General features: G+C 31.3%; 2 protein-coding genes across 2 annotated transcripts; one reads left to right on the top strand and one right to left on the bottom strand.

Annotated features, from left to right (window-relative positions):
- LOC7479534 (uncharacterized) lies at positions 1-995 on the bottom strand. The gene has a single exon (XM_024602434.2). The coding sequence runs from the start codon at positions 956-958 to the stop codon at positions 365-367; it is 594 nt and encodes a 197-aa protein (XP_024458202.1). The 5' UTR covers positions 959-995; the 3' UTR covers positions 1-364.
- A 22,481-nt stretch (positions 996-23,476) lies between these two features.
- On the top strand, positions 23,477-27,278 carry LOC7479535 (myb family transcription factor PHL5). The gene is made up of 7 exons (XM_002308335.4): positions 23,477-24,271; positions 24,376-24,574; positions 24,667-24,743; positions 24,844-24,883; positions 26,070-26,124; positions 26,322-26,391; positions 26,708-27,278. The coding sequence occupies exons 1-7, from the start codon at positions 23,690-23,692 to the stop codon at positions 26,918-26,920; spliced, it is 1,236 nt and encodes a 411-aa protein (XP_002308371.3). The 5' UTR covers positions 23,477-23,689; the 3' UTR covers positions 26,921-27,278.
- The last annotated feature ends 193 nt before the right edge of the window (positions 27,279-27,471 follow it).

Genomic DNA, 27,471 nt, shown 5'->3' with positions numbered 1-27,471 from the left:
TTTTTAAAAATAAAAGGAAATTTTAAAGCAATTCAATGATAGATTAACAAACCACACTTCCACCACTGCAACCTTGAAGGTGGCAAGCATTATCATATTTCAAGCGGCCAGGAATTGCACAAATCTCCCCTTTCCCCTTCTCTATATCATGTAAAACTCTCTATGCTCCCACCATTTCAAAAAAAAAAAAAAAAAAAAAAAAAAAAAAAAAAAAAAGAGCACAAGATCAAAAGATAAAGAACCTAAAAAGATAAAACCCTTGCACCCCATTATGACCGGTATGTACTTTCCTCACTACACCAATGTTCTAACATAGAAGAATGGGAAAGCGAAAGAAAAATTAAACCAAAAAAAACCCTCACATTCACATGCTTCTAGCCATCATTTCCTGGAATCTCCTGTAGGACTCCTGCTTCTCCAATATAAACTTTTCATGGCAGCTTGCAATGAACAAATCCGCTAGCCGATTGATATCCTTCTCAGTGCCACTAGACTCCTCCCCATCAACTTTCTCTTCTAGCCAGTGAAGGTACCCTGAAAGCTGAGACTCGGTGTTGTCCTCATACTGCTCATTTGTGATTATTGAGTTCCACGTAGAGTCATAATAGAAATGGGAAGCAGAGAATCCATCAAGAACTGGTTCTGACACTGGCAATACATGTGAAGAGCACCAGTTATAGTGCAACCTAAATGAACCAAGGAATATCTTCCTACTCCTGTTCTTCCTTTTTGAGTTCTTTGTAGGGAAAATGAAGTGTAAAGGTTGGTTTTCTTTAAGAATCTCAACGAGAATGGATTTTGCTTTGGATAGAGCTCGAATGATGCGGCACACGTGTGAGATGATAAGGGTGTGAATTAGGGTTTTGATCTTCATGGAGCTTAAGGTAGAAGATGGTGACTTTGTAGAGAAAACTTGAAGAGGGTGCAAGGTTTTTAGGAAGGACGGGGTGCTCACCATTTGTTCTCTTGGCCTTTTAAGCCTGGTGGGGTTAATAGCTGGGGCATTATTCAATGGGATTTATAAAGAGTTTTGATTACCTATTTGCCACTATACTTTAATCATATTTAAGGGAATACCACCTACTTCGTAGACTGTGTAGGTATTTCTCCATTTTCCTTTTTCTTGGGCATGCAATTTGTAAGGACTTGAAATCTCGTAGCCATCTCAAGTTTCTATATTGCGGACCCGCTTACATCTTTTGAAATTTTGTGGCACTTTTCTGATATGGATCAGTGTATCCAGGTCATGTTCATAGTAGAATTAGAGTGATAAAGCAAGTGATCCATGCCTCATCAAGCTAAGGTCACGATACAGTGCAATTTTTTAATTTGAGTAAGCAACTCGAGAACGGCGACTAAGGCTTAATCTTCGCTGAAATCACCAGCCCAAGAAAATAATATAATCGGAGATATGCTCCTCTAGGTTAAACCATCAACTGCTCGAGCACTATGTACATATTTTGATTTGGCACTGACGCAAGTGTTGTATTTTTTCTTCTTTTTTTTCTTGTGATAACGTAGGTGTTGTATTTCTTTAACAAATCTTAATTTGTACTCATACAGAAGAGTCCGAGAAGGTTTTGGACGACCCTGAAACCTGGAAACCTTCACCTGAGTTCCACAGAAACCAAGAAATTAGGGATATATTTAATTATACAGTGAGGGTTAGGGTAATGTTCCAGATGGTGAAATATTTTGGTATCATTGATAAACTTTATAAGTTTGGATTAGATATCAATTAGTTGAGTTTAATTCAACTGAATTATCAAATTTGTTAATAATAATCTAGTAAATTGATTTTAGCATCCACTTATTAATTTAAAGACATTGAATTTAAATCTCTTTTTTATAATAATAATAATTATATATTAAAAAAAGTTTTAGGATTCTTGTCACATTCAATCCCCTCTCTTCTTGAACCATCAAAAGAGTTTACTTGTATACATATATTGTCTTACAAAATTATCATGCCAAATCAAATGTCAATAATTAGATAGACTAACATACAAAAAGCTAAGTTCAACCCAATTCCCCAGCCTCCATATATATATATATATATATATATATATATATATAGAGAGAGAGAGAGAGAGAGAGAGAGAGAGAGAGAGAGAGAGAGAGAAAATTTTTTGCATTATACCGACATATTATTCCTTCGATATTTAAACACTGATTCTACCGGCATGACTTTTATTGATGGTTAAAATTATTGTCGGTGATTTCTGTTTTATCAATCATTTCATTGGTAACTGTGTTACCGATGGATTTATAAATGAAAAAAAAATTAAAGTGCGTCAAACAAAAATAATTTATCGGGATCATTTCGTCGGTATTTTCATCGATGAAGATGGAATATCACCAACAAAAAAGACTATTTTTTATTCCATCGGTGATTTATTTTTATATTACTGATAGAATTAACCTATCAATAATTAAATAGTGTTAGTGGCATTTCTAGTAATTCTTTTCCAACTATCTTGAATATACCGACGAACTTATTTCGTCAGTAAATTGTTTAAATATATATTTTTTAAGAAAATCTAATAAACAAAGTAGAAAGAAATTAAAATAAAATAAAATAAACAAAATATTTATTATAGATTTAAAAATTTATTAGTTTAAATACAATTCATCTAAAATAGAAGGGCTAAAAGAGTGGGAGAAGGAGGCTGGTTTTCATCGAGATCAGGGGGCGGTAAGGGAGAGCACATCTACCACCTATGTATGATTTCAGCTCCATGTACAATCACCAGATTTATGCCATCTTAGCAACAAGATGGGTTATCTGAGCTTCAATTTGTTGGTTTAAAATCGCTTGGAACTTTGAGGAAATAGTGCTCGAAACCGATTGCAAGCATCCAATGGTTGAAACACGTCTGGTCGTTCGCAACCTCTAGGCCTTAGTGTTTGAGATACCATAAACCTAATTTCTATCGTATCCACCGAACGATCCTACCTCCAACCATAAATTTGAATCAAGTTCTGGATGGATTGAATGATAGTCCTTATATCTTTCCTGCAATTGAGTGTTATATGTTTCTTGTAAAAAAAAAGTCAACTAATTCAAAACAATAATAACTTAAGATAAGAAATTGTTGAAATCCAATATACAATGAACTTCTAAGCTTAGCTATCCACGAGTTGTTGCACCTTTTTGCGACGGTCATCATTTCGCATGTAAGTTTCTACAAAAAGCTCCATCGATCTTGGTTCGTGTCCAAGAACTGTAGTCTGCGAAATAAAATTGTTGTTAGTTAAACATTTTCATATAAAACAACAATTTTTTTAATAAAAAAAATAGATGTAATAAAAAAGAATTTTACCATCTGCTTCGCATGCAAAATGAACTTAATGAATCTGTCGGTGTGTATGGTAATGGAACCGTGAATCTCCTTGTTGTGGTTCTTTGCACCAGACTAAGACCGCTGTAGAAAATGCTCAGACATCATACGTTGGATATATTCTTCCTATATAGCATTCAAGACGTATGAAGGTCTAAAATCCCTTCAAACCACCACATCTCTCCAGCTTGGAATACCTCTTTCTTTAACATAATTTTTGGTTTTTTTCTACGTCTCATACCAAAAATCACATAACCTATATGGTAGAAATGAATTATTGGTTAATAAATGAAAAATAAAATTTTAACATTTAAATAAAAAAATATAACATTTTGAATTCAATCTTACCTAGTTGCGTTGTTATTCTCCTAATCCCTCTTGACAATAACATTGTCAACCCTATCCTAATAAAACGTTTCCTAGCACATCAAAATTGTAAAAGAAGTAGTTCATTGAAATTAATAAACTAACCAAATTAACATAATAAAAATATATTTAAGTATATACTAACTTGAACTTTCTGAACCATGCATCAATCATGGGTTTCTATTTAGGATTTTTTGAAACCTGACTCTATTGAAAGAATGACACTTCTATCGATGATTTTATCGCCGATGTAATCGTGCAAGAAGCCTCAACATTTGTAAACCTAGAATTGCATTCATTAATTGAAATTAATTTTTAAAAATTATTAACTGCTCTTTATTTTTTAATAGTGCATGAAAGGAAAACAAACTTACATTGAGTGATCGAGCTTCCACTATGCAGTGTACTTCCCATTAAATAGTTCTCGTTCTGAAAGCACCCCTGGTATGGCGGCATCGCACTCGACAAGCCTGCATCGAGAGAGGTTGTATGTGCCTTAAGTGCCTAGTCATGGTTGGCACCTAACGACTCATAGTCATCAGAAGTGTTATTAGAAGAACTAGCAACGATCCTTTTCAGACGACGCACTACTGATTTTTCCTAGGCATTTACACAAATTAAAGGATTGAAAAGGTAATAACATTTCTATTTAAAAAAAAATTATTCAGCACCTCCCCTATACGGGAGACTATCCAAAAGTTTATTACCTGCAAATACACATCAATAATATGTAGCCACAAACCAGTTAATTTTATTTACGACAAGTCCTTATTCCTATCGATTTCTAAATAAAAAAAACCTATAAATTATATTTTGTATATTAATATTTTCCACATGTGCATTGCATAGCAAACATCTTCTACATTATGCAAATAAAAAATGCACTTATCCATGTGTAATGCAATTCACTATTTCAGCACAACTCCAAGAATTAACATTCTTTAATTTACACAAGAGATTCCTAGTTTTGGTAGTTTAGTGCAAATCTACCACTTTAAAATCCAAATTAGGCCCCTAACATTTTCTCTCATGGTGTAAACTTGAAACCTTTCTAATATTAGAAATAAACTCAAATTGAAATTCTTTCTTTGCAAACTAGAAACACTGGACCATTAATCTACTACAAAAAATTCCATTTAGTACAACACTGAATTGGAATACAAATAAAACAGTTACATTATGACTTTAATAACATATATATATATATATATATATAAAACATGTTATTAAATAGAGGTTAACCAAACCTAACCCAACATACAGTCCACATCTTATCAGTTTTTGGTTTTCTTCATTTGTTTACTGACTTAAATATCCTTCAACATATATCTCAAAACTAGATACAAGTAATTAACTATTATCAAATAAGTACTTGATCCTCTATTTTATTTTTAAATTCTTAGAAAAAAACTAATTGCCTCCCTCAGTTGCATGTTTTATAAATTGTGCTTTCTGAAAATATAACAACCAATAATTCTTTTATATGCTATTTTTTATGATTGTTTTTATTTATTCTTGTCAAGATTTTATTATGATAATATATATATATATATATATATATATATATATATATATATATATGGCCTCACCACACACATTAAATAAAAAAGGATTCATCACAAAAATAATAAGTGGTATGGAAGGTTCATTTTCCAATTGTTTATTAATATTCTACCATTTGTTTCTGTCTTTTTTCTCCCCGTTCAATGCTAACAACAAGCACATATGAGATTTTCAATATAAACACAATGATAGTTTTTTTTTAAAAAAAAAAAAGGAAGAAGAAAGAGATTGACCTGGAACTTTTCTCTTGTTTGGTATGGAGGACCTTGATGGAGTGTGAGAGGAAGAGATTGAAAATGAAAAAAACAATTAATTAACTAAACAAACCTTGGCAAACAGATAAAAAAAAAGGAAGAAAAAAGAGATTTACCTAGTGTGAAGGGTTCTCACATGAGGATGTAGTGAAAGAGGAGGAGAATGAGAAGGAATTAGGAGAGGAAAAGAATGGAGACAGAGAAAAGAAAGGGAAATGTTGAAGAGAGGGGAAGAAGAAGAGAGAAGATGGTTGATGTTCTAAAGTTAGGGATTCTGGTTTTTTAATTGGGGGTTTTTTACCGACAACCTTACAGATAGACAATTAAATATTTATATTTTTAACACGTCCATCGGTGATTCTATATGTAATCTTTAATTGAAATTTTCAATTAAACAAAAAATTTTCAGAAACATCTCCAAATATTACCAATTAATTTTTGATCCATCGGTGATTCTTTATGTAATGGTCACTGGTATTGGAGTGTATTTTTTCAACTCTCTTGAATATCGACAAAATTAGTCCGTTGGTGATTTCATCTGTAATAACCAGTGGCATGAAAGTGTAATTTTTTTCCAACTCTCTAGAATATACTGATGAACTTAACCCGTTGGTGATTCCATCTATAATAACTAATGGCATGAGAGTGTAATTTTTTCCAACTCTCTGTAATATACCGACAGACTTAACTTGTTGATGATACCATCATTATTGACTAGTGGCATATGAGTGTAATTTTTCCTAACTCTCTGGAATATACCAACAAACTTAGTCCATTGGTGATTCCATCTGTATGTTTTTGGTCCGTCGGGGATTCCGTCTATAAGTCTATGTGGCAATACATGTAATTTTTTCCCAACTTTCTGGAATTTTGAGACATACTTAATTTGTTAGTGTATATGTTGGTATTTTACATGCCGACGGTAATTTCATCGATATAAAACATTTTGTGTCCATATTGTATTTCTATTCATTTTCTATCCATCCTGCAAATATATTAAAATCATAGCACAATAACACCAGTTCTGTGTAAAATAATAAAATCACAAAAAATAAATGTTTCCTTGTCATGTAATAATAAATCCATGTCATTGTAAAATAACATAAAAAATATTACATTAAAATTAATTTCATTACACATTCATGTTTTACAAATTAATCAGAATTGTCTTCTTCTTCTTTAATTCCATCATCATCATCTCCATCGCAATATTCTATATTGAATTCATAGATATCATCTTCTACATCAATTTTTGTATGTTTGTTGGTTTCAAAACATCATTTAACTTCTCAACATCAACATCAACAAAAGTATTCTTGGTAATGCAAAAATTTGAATTTTCTTCTAAGTCAGTAGGCGAAGTAACTCGATGTGGATCAATTAACTCATTAAGTTGAAAGACATCATCTCCTATAGTTACTTCATCGTTACCATCCTAAACAACTTGATCATGGCCTCTAGGTTTGATTTTAACTACAGACAATCAGTCAACCCTAAGACAATCATTTCTAAAGAAAAGAGTGTTTGTGTAATAAACTTGCTAGCATTGCTTAGAGAAAACAAAGACATCGTTGACGTTGTAAAATCTAGCCTTTGTATTATTTTTTGCCAAACTATGATGAAGATCGACTCTAATTCCTCTATCGGTGGTATCAAACCAATAGCATTTGAATAAGAAAATTTAATTTTGCTTGTTATGATATTTCAATTTAATGACCTCTTCTAACTTCCCATAGTAGTTAACTTCAAACTCATTAGAAGTCGATCCCTTAACACAAACCTCATTATTATATGTCTTTTTACCTTGATCATACTCTTTAATATGAAAAGCATGTTCATTGATGAAATACATATTATAGCACTTCACCTTCGTTCAGGACCGAAACATAATAAATTCAAAATGACACTAACATTCCCTCCTAATTAATAAACATGGTATATGATTACAACCATTAATAGATAACAAGAAATATGTAATGAAATTAAGTATTATGATAGATAAGAATAATCAAGTAGTCATTACATATGTTCTGAACCACATGAAAAATTGGTCATCTTATAATCAAAAAATTTAAGACTCAGTTAGTTATGAATTTTAGGATAGTAAAAATTGACGATGATACCTACGAGAAATTATTCAATCTATCAATTTATGATGGTACGAAAGAAAAATTGTTAAAAAATAACGATATGTTAATTATTATATGTATTGAATAAAGATCTTAGTTCATCTTAGTTAAATAACATATAATTATATACATGTTTGAATTCAATTTATGTCAAATATCTTCCCCTCACAATATTTTTTGGTACAGGTCGTCCAGGATGGGAAAATATTGACAAGTTCCTACTTGAATGCACTTCCTCACTGTCATTATGCTTTTGAATATGATTGATTCTTGTTCTCAAGAGGCTCAAAATAATACGAGATAATATTGAGATCTCTTAAAAAATATAAGTCTTGCATATCAAAGCATCAAAATGCGCCTTGTTTTTTTTATTTTTCTCTTAAGGTTAAATAAGTATCTGCATGGAATTAAATGAATATTTTGAATTAAAAAAAAAGCAAATGAAATTTAATTAGGATGCAATTGTAATCACTAACCTCTCAAATAAATACATCCATCTATATTGGATAAGACCTCCAACTTTTGCCTCAAATGATAAATGAATGGATAAATGCTTCATTAAGTCAAAAAACGATGGAGAGAATATCATCTCAAGTTTGCAGATTATCTAAACAATATTCTTTTCAAACCTCCTCATGTGTAGTTATGCAACTTGTTAGAGCATATATCTCTAAAGAAGTGACTGATCTCTGTGAGTGCATTCCATATCTCCTTTAGCAATAAATCCCGGTAAGCAAGTGGAATGAGTGTTTGTATAAACACGTGGCAGTTATGACTCTTTATTCTATACAATCTACAATCCTCCACCAGTCTAGATATGTTTGAAGCATGTCCATCAGGAAAATACAGACTCTTAAGCCATTGGTAGACAAGTATTGTGCATTCTTGTCTAAGACAAAGTTGGCTTTGGACTTTACAACCTGTGACCCATCATAAATTAACTCTATATTTTTATGGTAACAAAACAAAAGTATATCCATTATAGCCTTCATGTTGTCCTTTGTCTTCCCTTTTACATCTATAACCATGTTAAAAATATTTTCAAACATGTTCTTTTTAATATGCATGACATCATAATTATGACGGAGGAGATTAGTCTTCCAATAAGGAAGCTCTCAAAAAATACTTTGCTTTACCCAATTGTGGGTCACATTAAAACTAGGAAACTTCTACTTAATGAATTAAAAAACAAATACAATGTCATCGTATTATGATACCACGTCATACAATTCTTCACCCAACAATATCGATGATGCAATATTTCTTTCAACTCTACCAATAAAGAAGTTCTTTATGTACTTATAATCAGTTGACAAGAACCATCAGTGGTAATAAAAAAAGACATTTTACCATCATTTGCTAAGGTGAAGGCCTTGTTATTTTTTATATAGTATGAACATGCTAATTTTTCATGCGTACTCCAACCAGAAGTCATTCCATATACAGGAAAATCATTGATAGTCCATATTAAAGTTGCCTTTATATGAAAATCTTGTTTTTTCGAGACATCATAAGTTAAAATCATGGATGACCACAACAATTTTAACTCATCAATCAATGGTTGAAGACAAACATCTATACTCCAACCTAGACTACTAAGACTAGGTATGATCATAGATAAAAGCATGAACTCCGGCCTCATAAACATCCCTCATGACAAGTTGTAAACCATGAGTGTCACTGGCCAACAAGAATAAGAAGCATCAAATAAACCGAAAGGATTAAATTCGTCTGTATATCACCCAAGACATATGTTCCTTGATTCTATAAATTGATGATGCACCCTATTAAAATATTTACAGGCTTCACCATCGAAAAGGTGCATCATGACTCCATCAACCGCATAATGTGAATGATGTCATGTCATATGCTCAATAGTCTTTGAAGATATAAATAACATTTGTAGTCTTCTATGTGTGACAAGAGTTCTTCTCCTACCAATTCTAGGTTTTTAATAAGCATGCCCATAGGATCTGCACTCAGTCAAATCTGCATTTTCAAGGTTGTACAATATGCAGAAGTTTAGACACATTTCTAATAAGAATAAGGGGTTTCATCATGGATTTAGTAGAATATAAATTCTCTTTTAGCTATTCCCTTCAGGTAAAATACTTCTCGTCCATTCAACAATTTTGTTGTAATCGGCCTCACTCAACCAATGATCTGACTTGATGGTGAACACTTGTACAACAACCAATAATTTATGATGACTGCCCATCTCATAATGGTTTGTTAGAGGCTTCCGAAAGATAAAACAACCTAGTTGCATCTGCATTTAGTTTCTCATCTATGATTGAACATTTACATGCATAACCCTGATTCATTCTCATCGCATCCATAATAATATAATTATAAGAATTATTATTGTCATCTTCAACTTCATACACACTGCTAGAACTAGAAGTTGACCTAACCATTATTTCTATCATGGTCTTGTAAGAAACATATGGTTCTCCATGTGCAAACCGACACAAGTATTTCTCTATGAACCTTTTTTTATATATATAAAAAATGCATCATTACAACATCTGGATTTAGAAACTTTTTATTTTTACACCCCTTACATAGACATCTAATACTGCTTTCACTAATATTTCTCAGATTAGATAGTGCTTAATTAATAAAAACCCCAGCCCCATTACAATAATCCATCTTATGCAACCCTTCGGGTGAAACTTAATACATCCAAGAAGGATTATTAATTACTTATATCAAATATATATAGATATTGATGACAATATGTATTAATTAATTATGTGAACTAAATAAATTAGCTAGCATTGGTTTAACTCAAACTTATTCAATCAATTTTAATAGTACCCTTAAATCATTATCAATTTTCTATAAAAATGCAAATTTCTCCACATTTACTAAAATTTTCAACTTAATAATAAAATTAACAAAATATGAAAGGCACCTATTAAATAAGCCGTTATTTATTTCATTACAAAACACCCAAGTCATAAAATCGAAACCAATTTCATCAAATTACAAACAAATATATTTTTTAAAAAAATTTCAAACAAACCCTAACATATATAAATCATATATTCACACAATAAATTTCTATAGGAAAAAGCTATAAAATAAGTAAACACACAAACAAACTACATAAAAATGCTAAAAAAAATAACATTTTTAAAATGAGTGAAAACAAAAAATGGGTAATTTTGCATACTTAATTTCCAGCAAAATGATTAGGCTAGCTAGCAAGAGAAACTTTTTAGTTTCACACAAATTGAGTGAGTAGCTAGTGATCTTTTGCTGTTTTTTTCACACAAAAAAAATGGAAGAAGAAGAAGAAGAGATGGGGGAGGGGGAGAGCAGGGTTGATTGTTAGGTTATAGCTTAAAAACTATCGATGGATTCAACGACATATATTAGCGACATGTTTATTGCGTCGATAATACTGTCTATAAGAATGACATGTCATTTTTTTCCTTTTCTTTTTTTCTTACCTTATTGTCCCTTTATAATTCCACTAGTTTATACCAAGGGAAATAACAAAGAAAATTTCATCGGTAAAGTTCACCGTAATTTACCAATAGAATTGTTTCCGTTGGTATTTGTCAATTTTCTAGTGTGTGTCACTTAATTCCAGTGCAATGTGTGTCCAAAAAAATTAATTTGTCATAATATTCTATCGGTAAAGTTTACCGTAATTTACCGACGGAATTGTTTCATTAGTATTTGTTAATTTTCTAGTATATGTGTATATATCACTTAATTCCAATGCAACGTGTGTCCAAAAAAATTAATTTGTCATAGACTTTTGTACAAAAATCATTGACTATTTTTTTTTTGTATAAATAATTGACTACTTGAGCAAGATAAAGCTTTTAACCTCTTGAGCCAGATACAAATATTGATGAAGATAGATGGAAATGGTAGAAAACAAATCTAAATTCAACTCTATTCACTAAAAATTAAAAAAAAAAATGACCATAAAGACAAATAGGATTTTTTGTCATTTTCCTAGAAATTTACCACAATTTAACTACTTCCAAATACTTTTTTCCTATGAAATATGCTTGTCGGTGTCTAGTCTCCAATGGATTTAGGTTTCAGCTCCTCACTCTCTGTGACTTGTACTAAATTGTGATAAATATATAAATATGGAAGTAACTTGCACTCCTCGACATACACTAAACTTAGCAATGGAGCTTTCTTTGCTAGCTAGCTAGTGAAGAATGAGACAAGTACGTTTTTCTACGATTGCTCAATAAATGCAATAACCTGCCATCCAATGATTTTAATCTTCTCATATGAGAGAGAAAAACAGAGAAATTTGGGAAGATTGGAATACATTATCTCCCCTTTAATATATTGCCTTAGAATCTCTAGTCGACAAGAGAGAAAGTCCCTTGTAATTTAACATTTCCACTTTCTATGCTCCGAGCAGCTTTGAATTTCTGTTCCCATTTTGTTTCTAGTTGAGAGAAATTTCCTAATTCCGAGCCCTTATTGACTCCAAAACCTTCATGCTATGGCACCTAATTATTCCCAACTGAGATTATAGAATATTATGGCGGCTGTGTGCCAATTGTTTCTACTAATATACTAGTATTTAAATCTTTAGTTACCATCAATGCAAATTGACGTTATACTATAGTTATAACGAGCTCATAAGCCCGTGCTACGTTGCAATTCATAGGAAATTTCTTTTGAGTGCAAAAATCTATTTTAGTTATTGGTAACGTGTTTTTTTTTAAAAATTAATTTTAACCATGAATTGAATGATATTTTGATTTAATATCAAGATAGAAAAACATTTTATCTTCTTGGATTAACTTGGACTAACTTGCAAAACTCGTGGGGATAATTTTGAAAAAAAAATTAAAAAGCGCATTCTCGAATTAACTCAATATTAAAGGATGAAATCGGAAAAAAATAATATTTGATTAAAAAAATAGAGTGAATTCAAGTTAACTAAGTAAACTTGCAATGAAAGTTGTGTACTTCACTTGGTCCAATAAATTTTTTATCAGAAGAAATTATTTTTTATTTAATTATACAATAATAAAGTGCATGATATTTATTTTGTATGAAACAAAATATTTTTAAAAGTAAAAAAAAACCCACCATGATAGGCATGTGAGATCGAAATAGCAAAGTTACATTATTGACAACAACGAGTGAAATTATATTTTTTTAGGTTGAAGTGATAAAAGATGAAATTGTGTATTTAAAAAACAAATTGAGGGACATAAGAAGTATATATATATAAAACTAATAATACCTTGTATGCCATGAATTAACTCGATAAACTTGCCACTCGGATAATAAACATAATTAGGTTTAATGATTTGTTTTGTTTATTTTTTAAAATTAAATATAAAATAGGGAACAAAAGTGAGAGCCCATTGACACCGGCCTGACCAATAAAAAAAGCCCAACCACGTGAACTTGGCCATTAAAAAACAACACAGCATAGCCTGCACATCTTGGCTTATCTCCTTTTTTTTAATTTATTAAAGGGGTGGCATCCCATTTATTTTTTTTAAAGATAGCAAACAACTATTTATTTGCATTTTGTAGATTCTAGCAACCAGTGGTCTCTGTAAGATCATGAGTTGAATTTTTATTATTTAAAACTTATTTCTCAACCTATTTTTTTTTTATCAAAAACACAAATAAAACACCCTAAACAACTTAAAAAATCTAACAATGGCCATAAAAATCTTAAGATTGAGTAGATGTAAAATTATCTCAAAACCATTTACCTGATTACTTTAAGCAACATATATTAATTCTATAACTAATTAAAATTATAGATTTTTATAGAGTCACAAATCATACTATAATAGATGTGACCTACTTCATAATTGATCCATTAAAAATTAATTTCATTAACACCCTTCTCCCTCCCTCCCTCCCTCCCTCTCTTTTACATGTGCTTAGAATAAGTTTTTTTTTTTAGAAACGATGATAAATTAGGTAAATGATTTATTTTTACTAACTCAAGTTAAATGAATTCCATAATTTTAAAACCCTTGTAAAACAAATCTATTAGTAAATCAAATAAAAGCAATCTACTTAAAAAGTTGAAATCAATTCTAGTATAAAAATGATGATTAATTTTACAAATATGTAAGTGAATATTTCCTCATAAAAAAGTCAAGGATTATCTTATAATTAAAAAATTAATTTGAAAGGAATATAAAAAAAATGAAAAGGGTTATAAAAAAATTGGACCTAGGTTCTGTAACCAAGACCAAGCATGCCTGGGATGGAAGGCAGCCTAGAAGCAACATGGAAGTGAACGAAGTGTCCTCTCCATAGCTATCTTCCTCAGCGGGAGACTTGCCAAACCACGGAGACTCACTAGAATCCATTCAAATTGCTGCTTACCTCCCAATATCATCATATTTCCGACTTGTTTTTAAAGAAAAAGGTTACATGAAAACGCTCTCTTTAACCTCTTCAACACAAATATAACCTTAAAACATGTGTTTTTAAGTTATAAATCAACATAAAAATTCAAATTTAAATTCAAATTTATACATCTAGAATTTCAAATCCATATATATCTCTGAAATATTGTGATGAAATTATATGATTTTGATGTTTATAGATTTTTTATAATGAGAGCTATCATTTAATGGTGATATTGATTACTTTAGTTGAATTCTGTTTGACTAAAAGTTTCCTCTCTTCTCTTTTTTGTTAATATTTTCTCAATTTTTTATGATTTTTGAATTTTCAATGTAATACTAGAAATGTTCCTAGAAGTTTAATGGTTTGAATTTGAAAAGTAAAAGTTGGAATTATGACTATTTTAAAGGGATAATTTTAAAAAATAAAATTAATTTATGTCCTTGATAATATATTTATTAAAAAAAAAAGATGTTGAAGCTCAGTTGGCATCCTAACTGAGCTTCAAGTGTCAATCTCAGTTAGGATGACCAACCGAGCTTTACCTTAAACTTGGCTGGTCAAGCACTCTTCCATTCCAAAAAGACAATGTTGTTCTAGGCATATAGGAACAACTTCTCTCCCTACAGTATAACCAATAACAAAGTCAACCCACAATGCTAGGTGTACAAAGACAACTTTCATTTCAAGAAGAAATTGCACGAAACAACATGTCAAGTAGACAGTATAAGCCAACTCTCCAAATAAGCCAACACTCCATAACATACCCAAGCTATAAACATGGTTATCTCCATCAATCTTCTTCTGAGTTTTGGTCTTCGTGTTCGTATGCTCCTCGTCATAAAAAACCTTGACATGACATGTACGAGACTACACCAACCCCAATTCTTATAGACCATTCCCACCAAGTGGAAGAGTCTCTGTTTTGTCATAGAGTGTTACACACTCACCTCACCAAGGATTATGTCACTACTAAAGCCAAAATAGACAATTATAATGATCTTACAGATCCTTTGAAGCATATATGAATTTTTAGAAGCATCCTTGAGCTGGTAACAACAAAAGTGATGTTATAAATGAGAATTTCCCTACAACTTTTCACGGATTTGCTAGGGTGTGGTATCATGGCCTTAAACTCGATTTCATTCTATGTCTCTAATATCTCTATGTGAAACTCATATCTCATTTAAGCACCAATATTCATACCAAAAAAAGCACTATAGAACTCTTTGCTATCACACAACAAGATGATGAAAGCATGAGGGCATATTTTTAGAGATTCAATGAGGAAATGCTAAGTATGAAGGATTTGCTTGAATCCATCGCCACTAAAGCCTTGATCAATAGGATCTACAACTATTCTTTATGGGAAAGGTTATACACACTCCCTGATAAAAATCTCCTCAGTGTCACTAAGGGTAACATCAATGATCATTTGACATTCCCTGAGCTTGTGACCACACCTTTTACAATGACACGTGTTGATGTGTTTGCCATCATAAAGGGAAAATACTTTCTACAATATCAACCTCCAATGAAAAGTGGTTCAAACACATGGAACCCCAATAAGTTCTGTCTATTTCACCATAATCATAGACACAACATAGAAAAGTGTCATGCATTCACAAAAAAAGATAGAAAAATTGATTTCCAAATGGTACCTTCAAGATTTGTGAAGAAGGAGATACAATATGAACAAACTAGAAATAATGTTTGTGATGTACAACTCCAAATAAGATAAATCTCAGAAATTTTATCTCCATCATCTTTTGAATATATATAGTTCATCTTTATGTCTCCAAACATGAAATTCCTATGGAGAAGCCTCCATTATATCGCTAGGTTCCTGTGACAAATTTTCTCCAAGTCTTTGAGACCACTTTTCTCTAGGTGTCAATGACTTATGTCTTTAAGTCCCCGTGATCACTTTTCTCCATGTTAAGGTTGTCAAAAATATTTTTTTGACACGACACATAATATACAATATAAACTTGGATCGTAAACTCGAATCGTAAAATTATAAAATCATAAGTAAAATATTTTAACTAATTATATATTAACAATTTCAATCAAGTAGTAATTAACAATATAACACAATTAAAATAAAAGTGAACTAAACAATAGAAAAGTCCAAACATCTCTATTTTTTTTTCACATTGATTCCTCTACCTTTTAGACAAATCGACTCCCTTACTTCGTCATTTACAAGAATTGAGTCCCTTCAAATTTTAATACGTCATTTAACATTAATTACTCCAAGAATCAAGCATGCTAATTTATAACTTTTATTCTATATATTTGCCAGCTAAAATAAAGGAATATGCCAATTGATATGTTAATAGCTTACATAAAGAACTGTAAGAATGAATAGTTATTTTCATTTTACAAAAATAAAATCCACAGATAACTTGTATTGTTAAAAAAATTATAATAATTATAGTTAAAATCAAGCCTTTGATTATCAGATTGCACAAGTTTTGCAAGATATAAATTTAAAACAATGAAAATGCTAAGATACAAATTATCATATTGCATAATTTTATACTTCTTTCAAACTCGTAAAATCGGTCAGAGTTTACTGATTTTACCGAGTTTGATCGAGTTTGATCGAGTTTACTAGTTTTTGAGTTTTTAGTCTAATTTTACACGTTAGATACATGTTGACTCGTCAAATTATATGATTTTACGAGTCAACTCATGATTTTGACAACATTGCTTCAGGTCTTAGTGATCATTGTCTTTAGGTACCCATGATCAACTTTCTCAAAGTCCCTGTGACTACTTTCTCAAAAAAATGTCATGAATCTTTATCCATAAACATTCATAAGATCTCTCGCGAATTAAAAAAACAGGAAAAAAGTTCAAAGGCATGCCTATCAAGTAATGTTTTAATGCAAGCACACACTATGAGTATTCTCCCCCCCCCCCCTCTAACTCATCAAAGCCTTCCAAGCATGTATGTTTACAAGACTTCGAGGAGAAACAATAATATAATAATAAAAAAATGATGTTGAAGCTCGGTTGACATCCCAACCGAGCTACACCTTAAGCTTGGTTGAGCCACGACCCAACTTGGATTTTTTTTGTCTTGGTTGGTCATAGCCTAACCGAGCTATCCCCCCCCTCTCTCCTCCATTTCTCTCTCTTCCTTTTGTCAGGCTCAACCATGCTCCACGAAGCTTGGTTATGCCAAGGCCCAACCAAGCTATTTTTGGCTCATCTTGATTTACTATTCATGAATTGTAATATGCATGACACTATTCATGAATAGTATGCTTGGTACCATTCATGAATAATGCTTTTCTAGATATTTTTCCAACTATATATTCTCAGATTTTAAAAAAGATAAGAGGAGGATTCATCTGAACAACACTAGATAGAGAATATTTTCAACAAGACAGAGAACACGGATCTCTTTTCTACACATAAAAAATATCATTTTTATCTTTTTGAATTTTTACATGCTTATTAGTTGATAAAACAAAATCAAATACTAACTTAAGTATCGAAATATCTCTCGTTGCACGAGGGACTTGTTTTACATGTATAACTTAGACCCAAATCTCATAAACCAGGAAAAATCGACATTTTTCTGTAAAGTTTTTTAACACCTCATTAATTCAAGAGAAATATATCTAGAAATCCATTTCATTTCTATCCTGGACAAGAAAAAAAAATGTCTCCATCTGCATGCATCTCCTCAACCAAAAAAAATCCAGGGTGCTACTTGGACACCTAGTTCAAATCTCAAAGAAGGTAGAGCAAACACGAAAAATCCAGGGATGCTACCTGGTGTAATTGATTAAGTATAGCCAAAAAGATTTACCTTCCTCTGAACACTCCAACTTTCCTATGCACGTTCAGTTTCAGGCTTCTGGCATCAACACGAGAGTCATGAAATTTGAAAGCTACACGTATACGATGATGGTGAAGTTTTTAATTATCTGCCTGCTACACAGTACCCCGATCATGGTCTTGAGCTCTTTTACTTCACATATTCCTTTCTCCTTCTGCAAATATGGTAAGTTATTGAGCATGCATGTAGTTTATTTTGGAGAATATTTTTCTGTGAAGCACTTTAAGTAACAAGGAGAAGAGTAAAGCTCAATCACTAAAAAGTGAAAATTGTATAAAGGATGGTATGATTAGTTCAACCAATAACTTATAAATAAAAAAAATAGTAAAATGCATTATTTGATCTTATTAGAAAAAATTAAGATACGTGAGGATTTAAAAATTTTATTTTTTAAATTTAATATAACAACTTATTATGTATTGTAACTCAACTAGTACTAGCATTAGTGTGTGTTTTTTTAAAAAAACAAAAACAAAAAACATCTTATTTAACTCTTAAAATACTTAAAATAAAAGGTCAGGTTTTAATGGTATAAAATGGCAGAATTAACAAATAATCTTATTTAAATCTTATTTTTTTATAATTATTTTTAAAATTTTAATTAATACCCTTTTTATGTATTTTTACTTTTCATTAATTATTTTATTTAGATTTGAATTAATACTCTCTCTGATTGTTTCAGTTGTTTAATTCACCTTTTTTAAAAATGGTAATTATTTTTAATAATTTTTTATTTTTATAATCCTTCATATGGATAATTTTAATTTATCTTTAATTTTTTGATATAAATAGATTGTATTTTCATAAGGCTTGTACAAACTAAATAAATTATTAATCGTTTGTAAGGCTAGTTCGGCCTCTTATTCTGAGCCCATATCTACGAACCCATGTTATGTTTAAGCCTCGTAAACTGTGGGCCCAAGTACCCAGAACTATTAACCCATATTGGGCCCAGCTTCAATTCCTTCTGCTGTCCCCGATTAATGGTGGATTAGGCGCGTGGGAGAACGAAGTCAAGGAGCTTATATTTTATTGTAAAAATGGAGGCGGGGAGAAATTAAGTGCGAACGAGAAAACAATTTTATGAAATAAATTATGTGTATTTCATCTTCATATAAATTTTCTTTGTTTTTGAAGATCAAATACATATAATAAAAAATATATGTTGATAATTGATAAATAGGAGATTATATTAATTGGACTCAAGGAAAGGCAAATTTTAAACACCGTTAGTTATACTTTTTATAATATAATATTGATTTCCTTTTTATTCTATTCTCCATCTCAGATTTCATTTTAGAATATGATTGTAATTATTTTTTAAAGTATTTTTTATTTTTAAAAAATTTATTTTTAATATCAACACATCAAAACAATTCAGAAAAATTTAAAAAAAAATTTAAAATTTACTAGAACTCTAGACACAACCCTAAACAGTTTCTTTTTTTAATTATTATTATTAACGTTTGTATCCACACCAACTTGCATGTAGCTTAACTAATCTTATAGGTCTTGAAGTTAACGATCATGTAAGTCTCGAACTAGTGACTTCAAAAATACAAACATAAAACCTGATCAGTTAAGTTATACCCGTTAAATTCCCTAAACAGTTTCTCACATAGTCTACTTCTGTTGCCCATTTGCAATTTCCTGCAAATTGGGAGCCAAACAATCCCATCAAATGTACTTAATTTGCTGTATGGTTCCTTTGATAAATCTTGGCACATGCTTGGAATGTTTTATTTGGGGCACCCTCAAATATAGTGTAAAAGGAACATTAAAAAGATAAATTAATTAACGACTTTTAGGGAGAATAGTTCTTCTTCCATGAAGCATGGAAATTCTACCGTTGAAAGCCCATCAAGAATAATCACTATTATTCATCTCTATCGTGATTAGTTTCCAAAGGTTATGCTTCCTCTCAGTGGGCACAATTTGAGGTCTTTGTCATTTATATACACCAAAGTATGATATTGATACTAGCCAAGCACAGTCGGTCCAAATCCCAACAGCTCAATAATATTGGCTTCAGAAAAAAAATATTATTATTCTTTATTTTCATTTTTATCCTTTTAATTATCCGGAATATTTATGCTTTATTTCTCTATTTTCTTATTCTTACACTGATCAAGTCTCCATTACTTGGATAACAACAATTCTAATTACTGAAAAGAGAGGAAATAAATATTATACTAGATAATAGCGAATGGGATGATTTTTTTTATTTTATATTTTTAAATTGTTTTGATATTAATTTTAATATCAAAAATAAATTTTAAAAAAAAAAAAATATATATTATTTTAATTGATTAAGAGATTACTTTATTTACATAATGCTTGCCTAGCTGTTCTGATTTCGAAAAAGAAAAAAAAATTTGTAGATTTTTCTTCGAACACTAACACTTTGGAAGTTAGCTCAATAATTAACCTATGTATGGATGCAATCGTATCATTCGTTCGGTTTATTGTCATCTTCTAGCTTTACCAAAATGTCCCCAAAAATCAATAAGATTAGGGTTTGGATTCTGATCTTTCTTTGCTTTCTTAGATTCTTAAGAACCGAAAACACCTTAATTCAGAAATTTTCTTGAATGAACTTTAATCAATTCTCATCAAATCAAATATACTTACATGAAAGGGAGAGTTATAATCATTTTAGATTCATCTATATCATTGTTTTATTGATTTATTAGATACATCAAACTAATGATCCAAATTATTAAATTATGATAATTTTATAAAAAATTATTAAATTTAATTTTTAATAAATTTAATATAAAAAAAAAGCATTATTTCTAGTCAATTGTTCAATGAGGAGGTTAACATTAAATTTATCTCTTTTTATTTTTTTAATAACCTCACCTATCAAAGAAAAAAAAATAATAGCTTTGTTTTTGAAAAATATATTTCGCACAAAAAATGAGGCATATATATGTGGGCTGACTATTTTAGGCAAAAACAGGCACAAAAAAGGTATTCATGTGTTTGAACGACTTTTTAAAACTAAAAGTTGATCTGTGATTACTCTTCTCACAATTCCTCAGGCCCCTCACTACGTACCATCACCTTGTCTAGGTAAAAAGGTAACTCTTACTCTCTATGTGTTGTTCTATCTTGTTAAGGTAAAATTCAAACCCTAGAACGATTAAGATTTAACTTAATAAAATAAAGATTTTTTCATAAAAAAATATCTATCTTGAATTTTAGATGAAATTAAGAAATAGAATGTCTCTTTGTATATGAGACTCTTTCAAGCTTTGCTCGAGGAGCTCGACCGATCCCTCATCTACTAAATGGATAGATTGTACAGTTATTATATGTTTGCATAACCCTAAGATTACTTTTGTCTAATTGCAACGGCTATGATGCCATCATGTCTATGCAATACTAACCCATTAATCAACTTCCAAGGTTACTGATAGCAAAGGAATTGACAACTCTACCCTTTTTTTTCCTCAGCAACTTGGGAGACCTCATGGTTATAAAATTAGTCACGGGCTCTAATTAAGTGTTAGGGACTCATAATCTCCGATCAAAATCTCTTTATATTCAACATTTTCTTACCCATATGACGACCTTCTTAAGTCTACACTCACATTCCTCCTTCTTCTTCTTTTTATCAATTTAAATCCTATTTGTTTTTATATTTTTAAAGTACTTTTTAAAAAAATAAAACTTTTTATTTTAAATTATTTTTTTTTAATTTTTTCAGATCGTTTTAATATGTTGATGTCAAAAATATTTTTTAAAAAATAAAAAATATTATTATTTTAATATATTTGAAAACAAAATATATTTTAAAAAATAATCATTAATTATTATAATTCCAAATACCCTTTTAATCGTTACACGGTGTCTCATCTCACCATGGAGGTTTGTTTTGCAGTTCTTCCAATAAACCTTCTTCACCGTCAGATATCTAAATTTGACATATTACAATAGGTTTTTCAACTTTCCAGTCACATCACAGTGCATAATATTCCCTGGAAGTTAAATTATGTGAGTATCAAACCATGATAATATTTCGTACACGTTAGATACAAAAAAGTGGTGGAGGGAGAGAATTGTCCCAGCATATGGTACTACCTCCGTGTGTACAAAGATCCAGAAAAAAGCGTTTCTACTTTTGATACCTTTGCCCAACTATCTGATGGCGACATGGAACAAGGTTCTCAGCTCTCAACTTGCACCATTTTCCTGTGTGACCTGCTACTTGTGTATGATGAACAAGTGCCGTGCGTTTTAAGAGATTTAATTACCTGCTGATAAAATTTATCATCGTAATGATTCCAATGATCCAAGAACTCATCGAGGAATAGATAAGTCGGCGATTCCCAAGCAGAAATTATGAATCATTGCTGGCTAATTATGGTGCTTTCTGCTTTGATATATTTGAAAATGCCAGGTAATCTGTTCTTGTGCTGAATGTCTGTCTAGCTAATTGTTTGCTTCTTTCACTGTTTGTCTGCTCATAAATATCAGAAAGAGATGCACAATTTCTTGTGAAGGAAGGAAATCTTTATCCCCCCTTCAGATTAGTTTTCGGAGACACAAAGGGGTGTTTGAGAATGTGTTGTAGTTGTTGCGGTTCAAAATACTTTTTATCTAGAAATATATTAAAATAATATTTTTTTAAAATTATTTTTAATATCAATACATCAAATTAAACAATCTGAAAATATAAAAAAATAAATTAAAAATTAAAAAAAAAAAACACGATTTCCACCGCGTTTCAAAGAGTCTATCAATATTATACCACAAGAGACTAGCTAGTACTCATATGGATGCAATTGGTGTGGCTCACTTTATACCTGGTTCTTGAGCACGTTGTGGAATCTTAACACTATACTATATAGTTATAATACAGCAACTTTTCTGGCAATTGCAGATTCCCACTAATGGAGGAGATCAGTTTAAGATTTTTATATTAAGTTTCTTTAGAGAACACAAGGCATCGTTCTTTCTTTTCTTGTTTCTTTGGGGTTTAATTTTCTCACATACCTAAATCTTGCTGGGTGGCTAAAGTGTTTGCAGACGTATCTATAATAGGAATAATTTCAAGATCTGTTTCTGTGAATTTATGCCAGTCACATTAAATTATTAGGCACAGTCGACACAGATGCCCATAACTTCAATATTCTTCAACCTAATTTCTGATGATAAAATACCAACACTAGGGAAATACTAATGATCAGACAAAACCCTCCAAAAAAAAATTAATAATAATAACAACAACAATATATAATTGAAACTTCTTTTATTCTCATTACATTTATAAAAAAAAATCCTGAGATTTTATTTTCTTGATTGAGACACGATATTCTTTTAATTCCTGACCATTTTTTATTTCCTATGAAGACAAAATTTGTATCAACTTGTTGTTTGATGTTAATTAAGAGCATTGCCTTTTTTCTTTTTCTTTTTTTTATCTTGTGCTTTAGTCATGTCAAAATTCGTTGTTCGTCCCTATCCATTTTAGGAATAACTAAAAAGGGATGCATAGTACTTTGAAGATATATTTATATATTCAAATCTTATGCCAGAAGGTTTTTAGAATATCAGAAGAGATTTTTTTTTTTTTTTTGCCATGCATTTGAAGTCAAATTTACAGTGGATCATACACTTAACTGCATCTTTCCTTTACCAGAATCATCGTGTAATTTGCGTGGCTTCTAGTCTTTATATAATTCAAAACAGTACGAAATTTGATACACTTTGTGATGCTCGCAAAGAAACCTCAACATAAACTATCTCTGCTCTTTCTTGTTAGAACAATATTAGGATTGCAGTTCTGTTCATTTGTGAATGAACACTCGAAATATCGACTGCGAAGAAGGAGTTCAACAGAACCATGGAGTAATGATTGGTGACTTTGTGAACCTATCCTCACAGTATTTCGGCAACCAACAGATTCGGAACATGGCACCTCGTTTGCAGCCCGCAGTCATGGAGGCAGGATGCCAACAGCAAAATATTAGCCCCGAAAGATCATCTAGTAGCATATTGAGCCGGTTTGAATCTCCGGCTTCATCATTTTACGCGACAGAAAGATGCATGCGGTTTCCGCAGTATGATTGTCAAGTTGGTAGTTCTTTCTGCTCTCAATATTCCAAGTCCTATGATTCACATCAATCTTCCGATCCAAACTATTCTATTAACTTGGGAGAGCAAGCTGATCACAACTTTGGATTGAACAGCACTTTGGAATCGGTTGTAAAACCCCATTACTCTTACTATAATTCTTTTGACAAGTCAGATAAAGGTCTAAGCAGTTCTTCAGGGAACAAGCTTCCTTCACAACAACACAATAAGTTCTTAGATATCCATGGTACTGTCTCTCTAGGGAATAACTTTTCAGTTCCTTTCCAAGGAAATCAGGATCGTCAAGTACGTATTCTCCATTCTATTTAGTTTCGACAGTTTAAGCCTCTAACAGATATACATGTTATCTAGAAAATTCATTTTGATCCTGGTATGTTGTTTCTGTACAGGTTGGTTGTAATCCATACAGCTCTCCATTTGCAGGGCTGAGCTTTAATTCTCTGGAAGGAAAGCAGTCTCCAAGATTTTCTTTGGGAGGTGGTCCTACATCTTCTGGCAAAGATCTGTCAAGTAAAACACGGATAAGATGGACCCAGGATCTTCATGAGAAGTTTGTTGAGTGCGTAAATCGCCTCGGAGGCGCTGAGAGTAAGTAACTTCAGTGTTAGCTTCATCTCCATTTGAGGAGGAGAAATTGTTCATCTCTGTACAATTTGTACTTATTGATTTATCAATTACAGAGGCAACACCTAAAGCAATACTAAACTTGATGGATTCAGATGGTTTGACTATCTTCCATGTGAAAAGTCATCTGCAGGTATTGTTGCTCAACCAAAAAGTTTGGATTTTGTTTTTCTTCTTGTAATTTATATGTTCCTAAGATCTGTTTGTTATTTCTTCTCTCTTTGGTCTTGCAGAAATATAGAATTGCAAAATACATGCCAGAACCTTCAGAAGGTAAACCCTTGTAACAACATATGATTTAATTCCATCTTTCCTTATCTGCTTGAAATTGATCTCATAGTTTCTATTAGAACAAAAAGAATATCACGAAGTGATTATGTGCCGAGCCTGAATATGAATACATGCAAAGAGCTCTTCATGGAACCTTTGATGTTTTAATCCAGAACATCTCTGTCATATAGTATGAACAAGTAACACCACCTTCCAAAACACGTAAAGAGAGGAGAGAGTTCTGTAGGCCTTCGATCCCTGTCAATTTCTTGTAGCAAGGAGTATATCTATATTCATTTGCTAAAATACTATTAAATCAAGTGAAACGATGAGCGGTCCTTTTCTTTCTTCGTCTCAACGGGTCTTGATGACCAAATTAAGAATAAGAGCAGTTTGACCAAAGTGCTCTGCTTTCTTGAAATTGCTATTACGTCTATCACTATCATCATGTCAGTAGCTCATTTTTCTCTATGATATAATAAGCATCTCACTCAAAATTTTCAGTTATATAAAATAGGGTTATAAGATATAATTTATATAATTTTACATATCTTCTTAAATTAAAGTTTTTGAACTAGATTCTTGTATAGTTTTACATTACTTTATGTTTAATTTTTATCAAATAAAATGAAAATGATAAAATTCAAATTCATGATTGTTTGGTTATTGAAGCTCTGATATCATATTAAAAAATTATCTTGATCTAAAATCAATTAAGCTTTTAAGTTTTTAAGTTGAGATGGTTTTTTGACATGATATCAAAGTTTGTTGACCAAGTAATTAGAAATTCAAATCTCATCACCGCTAAATTTTTAGATTGAGATGATTCTTTGATATAATATCAGAATTTATTGACCAGATGATTATAAGTTCAAATCTCACCATCCCCATTTTAATTAATAAAAAAAATATTAAACACAAGATAATGTGTGCTTGTACAAATTTTAAATTTAAGAAGTTTTATTTAAAGGGAGGTGAGAGAGTAATATAAAACTATTTTTTAGATCTCACGTAAGAATTTAGATTTTTAAATTGAGTTGGTTTTTTAATATTATCAGTATGTAATAATTTGCTAAATTGGTTTTTGGTAGTTTCGGCCTGTATTTGCTAAGTGTCCAGCTTGCTTGTAAACATTATGCTTTCTTTCACTCTACTTAAAATTCTGATTCAAATACCAATTCTATGGCAGGAAAGGCTGAGAAAAGAAATAGCATAAATGATGTATCACAGCTCGATATCAAAACGTAATTCTCATAATGAATCCTTCTTCCTGGTTATTATTCTATTGGTATCCCAACAAGCATTCAAGCCAGATAAATTTCTGAAATTTGAGATTGATTTTCTTGTTTTCTTTTCTGTTTCTTCTGTATTATCATGTGTGTTAATCCTCTCAGACAATCACTTAATCTTTATAATAACGAATTTTAACCTCGTCCTGCAGTGGCTTTCAAATCAGAGAGGCACTGCAACTACAATTAGATGTCCAGAGGCGTCTGCATGAGCAGCTGGAGGTACATCCTCAAGATCTTTCACCGATGCCCACTGTTATTTCATTTATGTCAATATACGTCTTTTCTTTTTATATGCTAGAAAAAAAAACCCTCCAAGGGCAAAGCCGCAAGGCGAGAGAACAAAAAGCTCTAGGAACAGGGAAAAACAAACAAAACAAGAAACAAAAAGAATATATAAAACTATATACCAGAGCCCCTGAGAAGCACCTGCTCCGGCCCCATGTAATTTGGATATTCAAGACCAGGATGATCAGACTTTCAAATTTTACGTTCCAATTATCACTATCTTTACTTAGTCACAATTTTTTTGTGACAGATTCAAAGAAATCTACAACTACGTATTGAAGAGCAAGGCAAGCAGCTTAAGATGATGTTTGATCAGCAGCAGAAAACAACTAATAGTCTCCTGAATAAGCAGAATTTGGACATTACTTCTCCGGATGAGCCCGCATTTAGCCTTGAAGATATTGATGTTTCCATTTTAGAAGGCTCTGATAATAATACACAATTCCCATCCAAGATAAGTTAGATCTTCAAAGCACATAGGACTGGTTTTCATGTACAAGTAGGCACTCATGGGTTCTGGAAAAGTGATTTCTAGTCCCCAGCTACAACAGAATTGCGGATGATCTCTGCTTCTTCATAAAGAAAGTAAAAGCATCTGAATGTACCTATATAGGAAGAGTATATACATACGAATACGATGTGTGTTCCCATGCATAATACCCTTTAGAACTTGGAGGTTGGGATTCTTTGCAAAACAGAAAGTCATGTGGTTCTTGTAGGGTTCAAGTTTCCTGAGTTCTCCATCAGCTTTAGAACGATAGTCTTGCATTGCTATGTACTTCAAGTTCATCATAATAAAAATGTACCAGAGTTTTGATGCATGTCTGCCCTACTGGCTTGGTTAGAAACACCAGCCTTTTAGCTCTGCATGCTGCACTCAATCAGAAGTCGACCAAAAATAGGAATACAAGTTTTTCCATTTTCATTATGTTATCAGCAAAACATTTGGTTAATTGGAAGAAACAAATGTCCTTTTTTTTTTTTAACTCACTTACGAACCTAGATGGCAGTATT

Source organism: Populus trichocarpa, chromosome 6 (assembly GCF_000002775.5).
Source record: "Populus trichocarpa isolate Nisqually-1 chromosome 6, P.trichocarpa_v4.1, whole genome shotgun sequence".
Lineage (NCBI taxonomy): Eukaryota > Viridiplantae > Streptophyta > Magnoliopsida > Malpighiales > Salicaceae > Populus > Populus trichocarpa.
The sequence above is the reverse complement of the archived record's forward strand: the minus strand, read 5'-3'. Positions and strand labels throughout refer to the sequence as shown.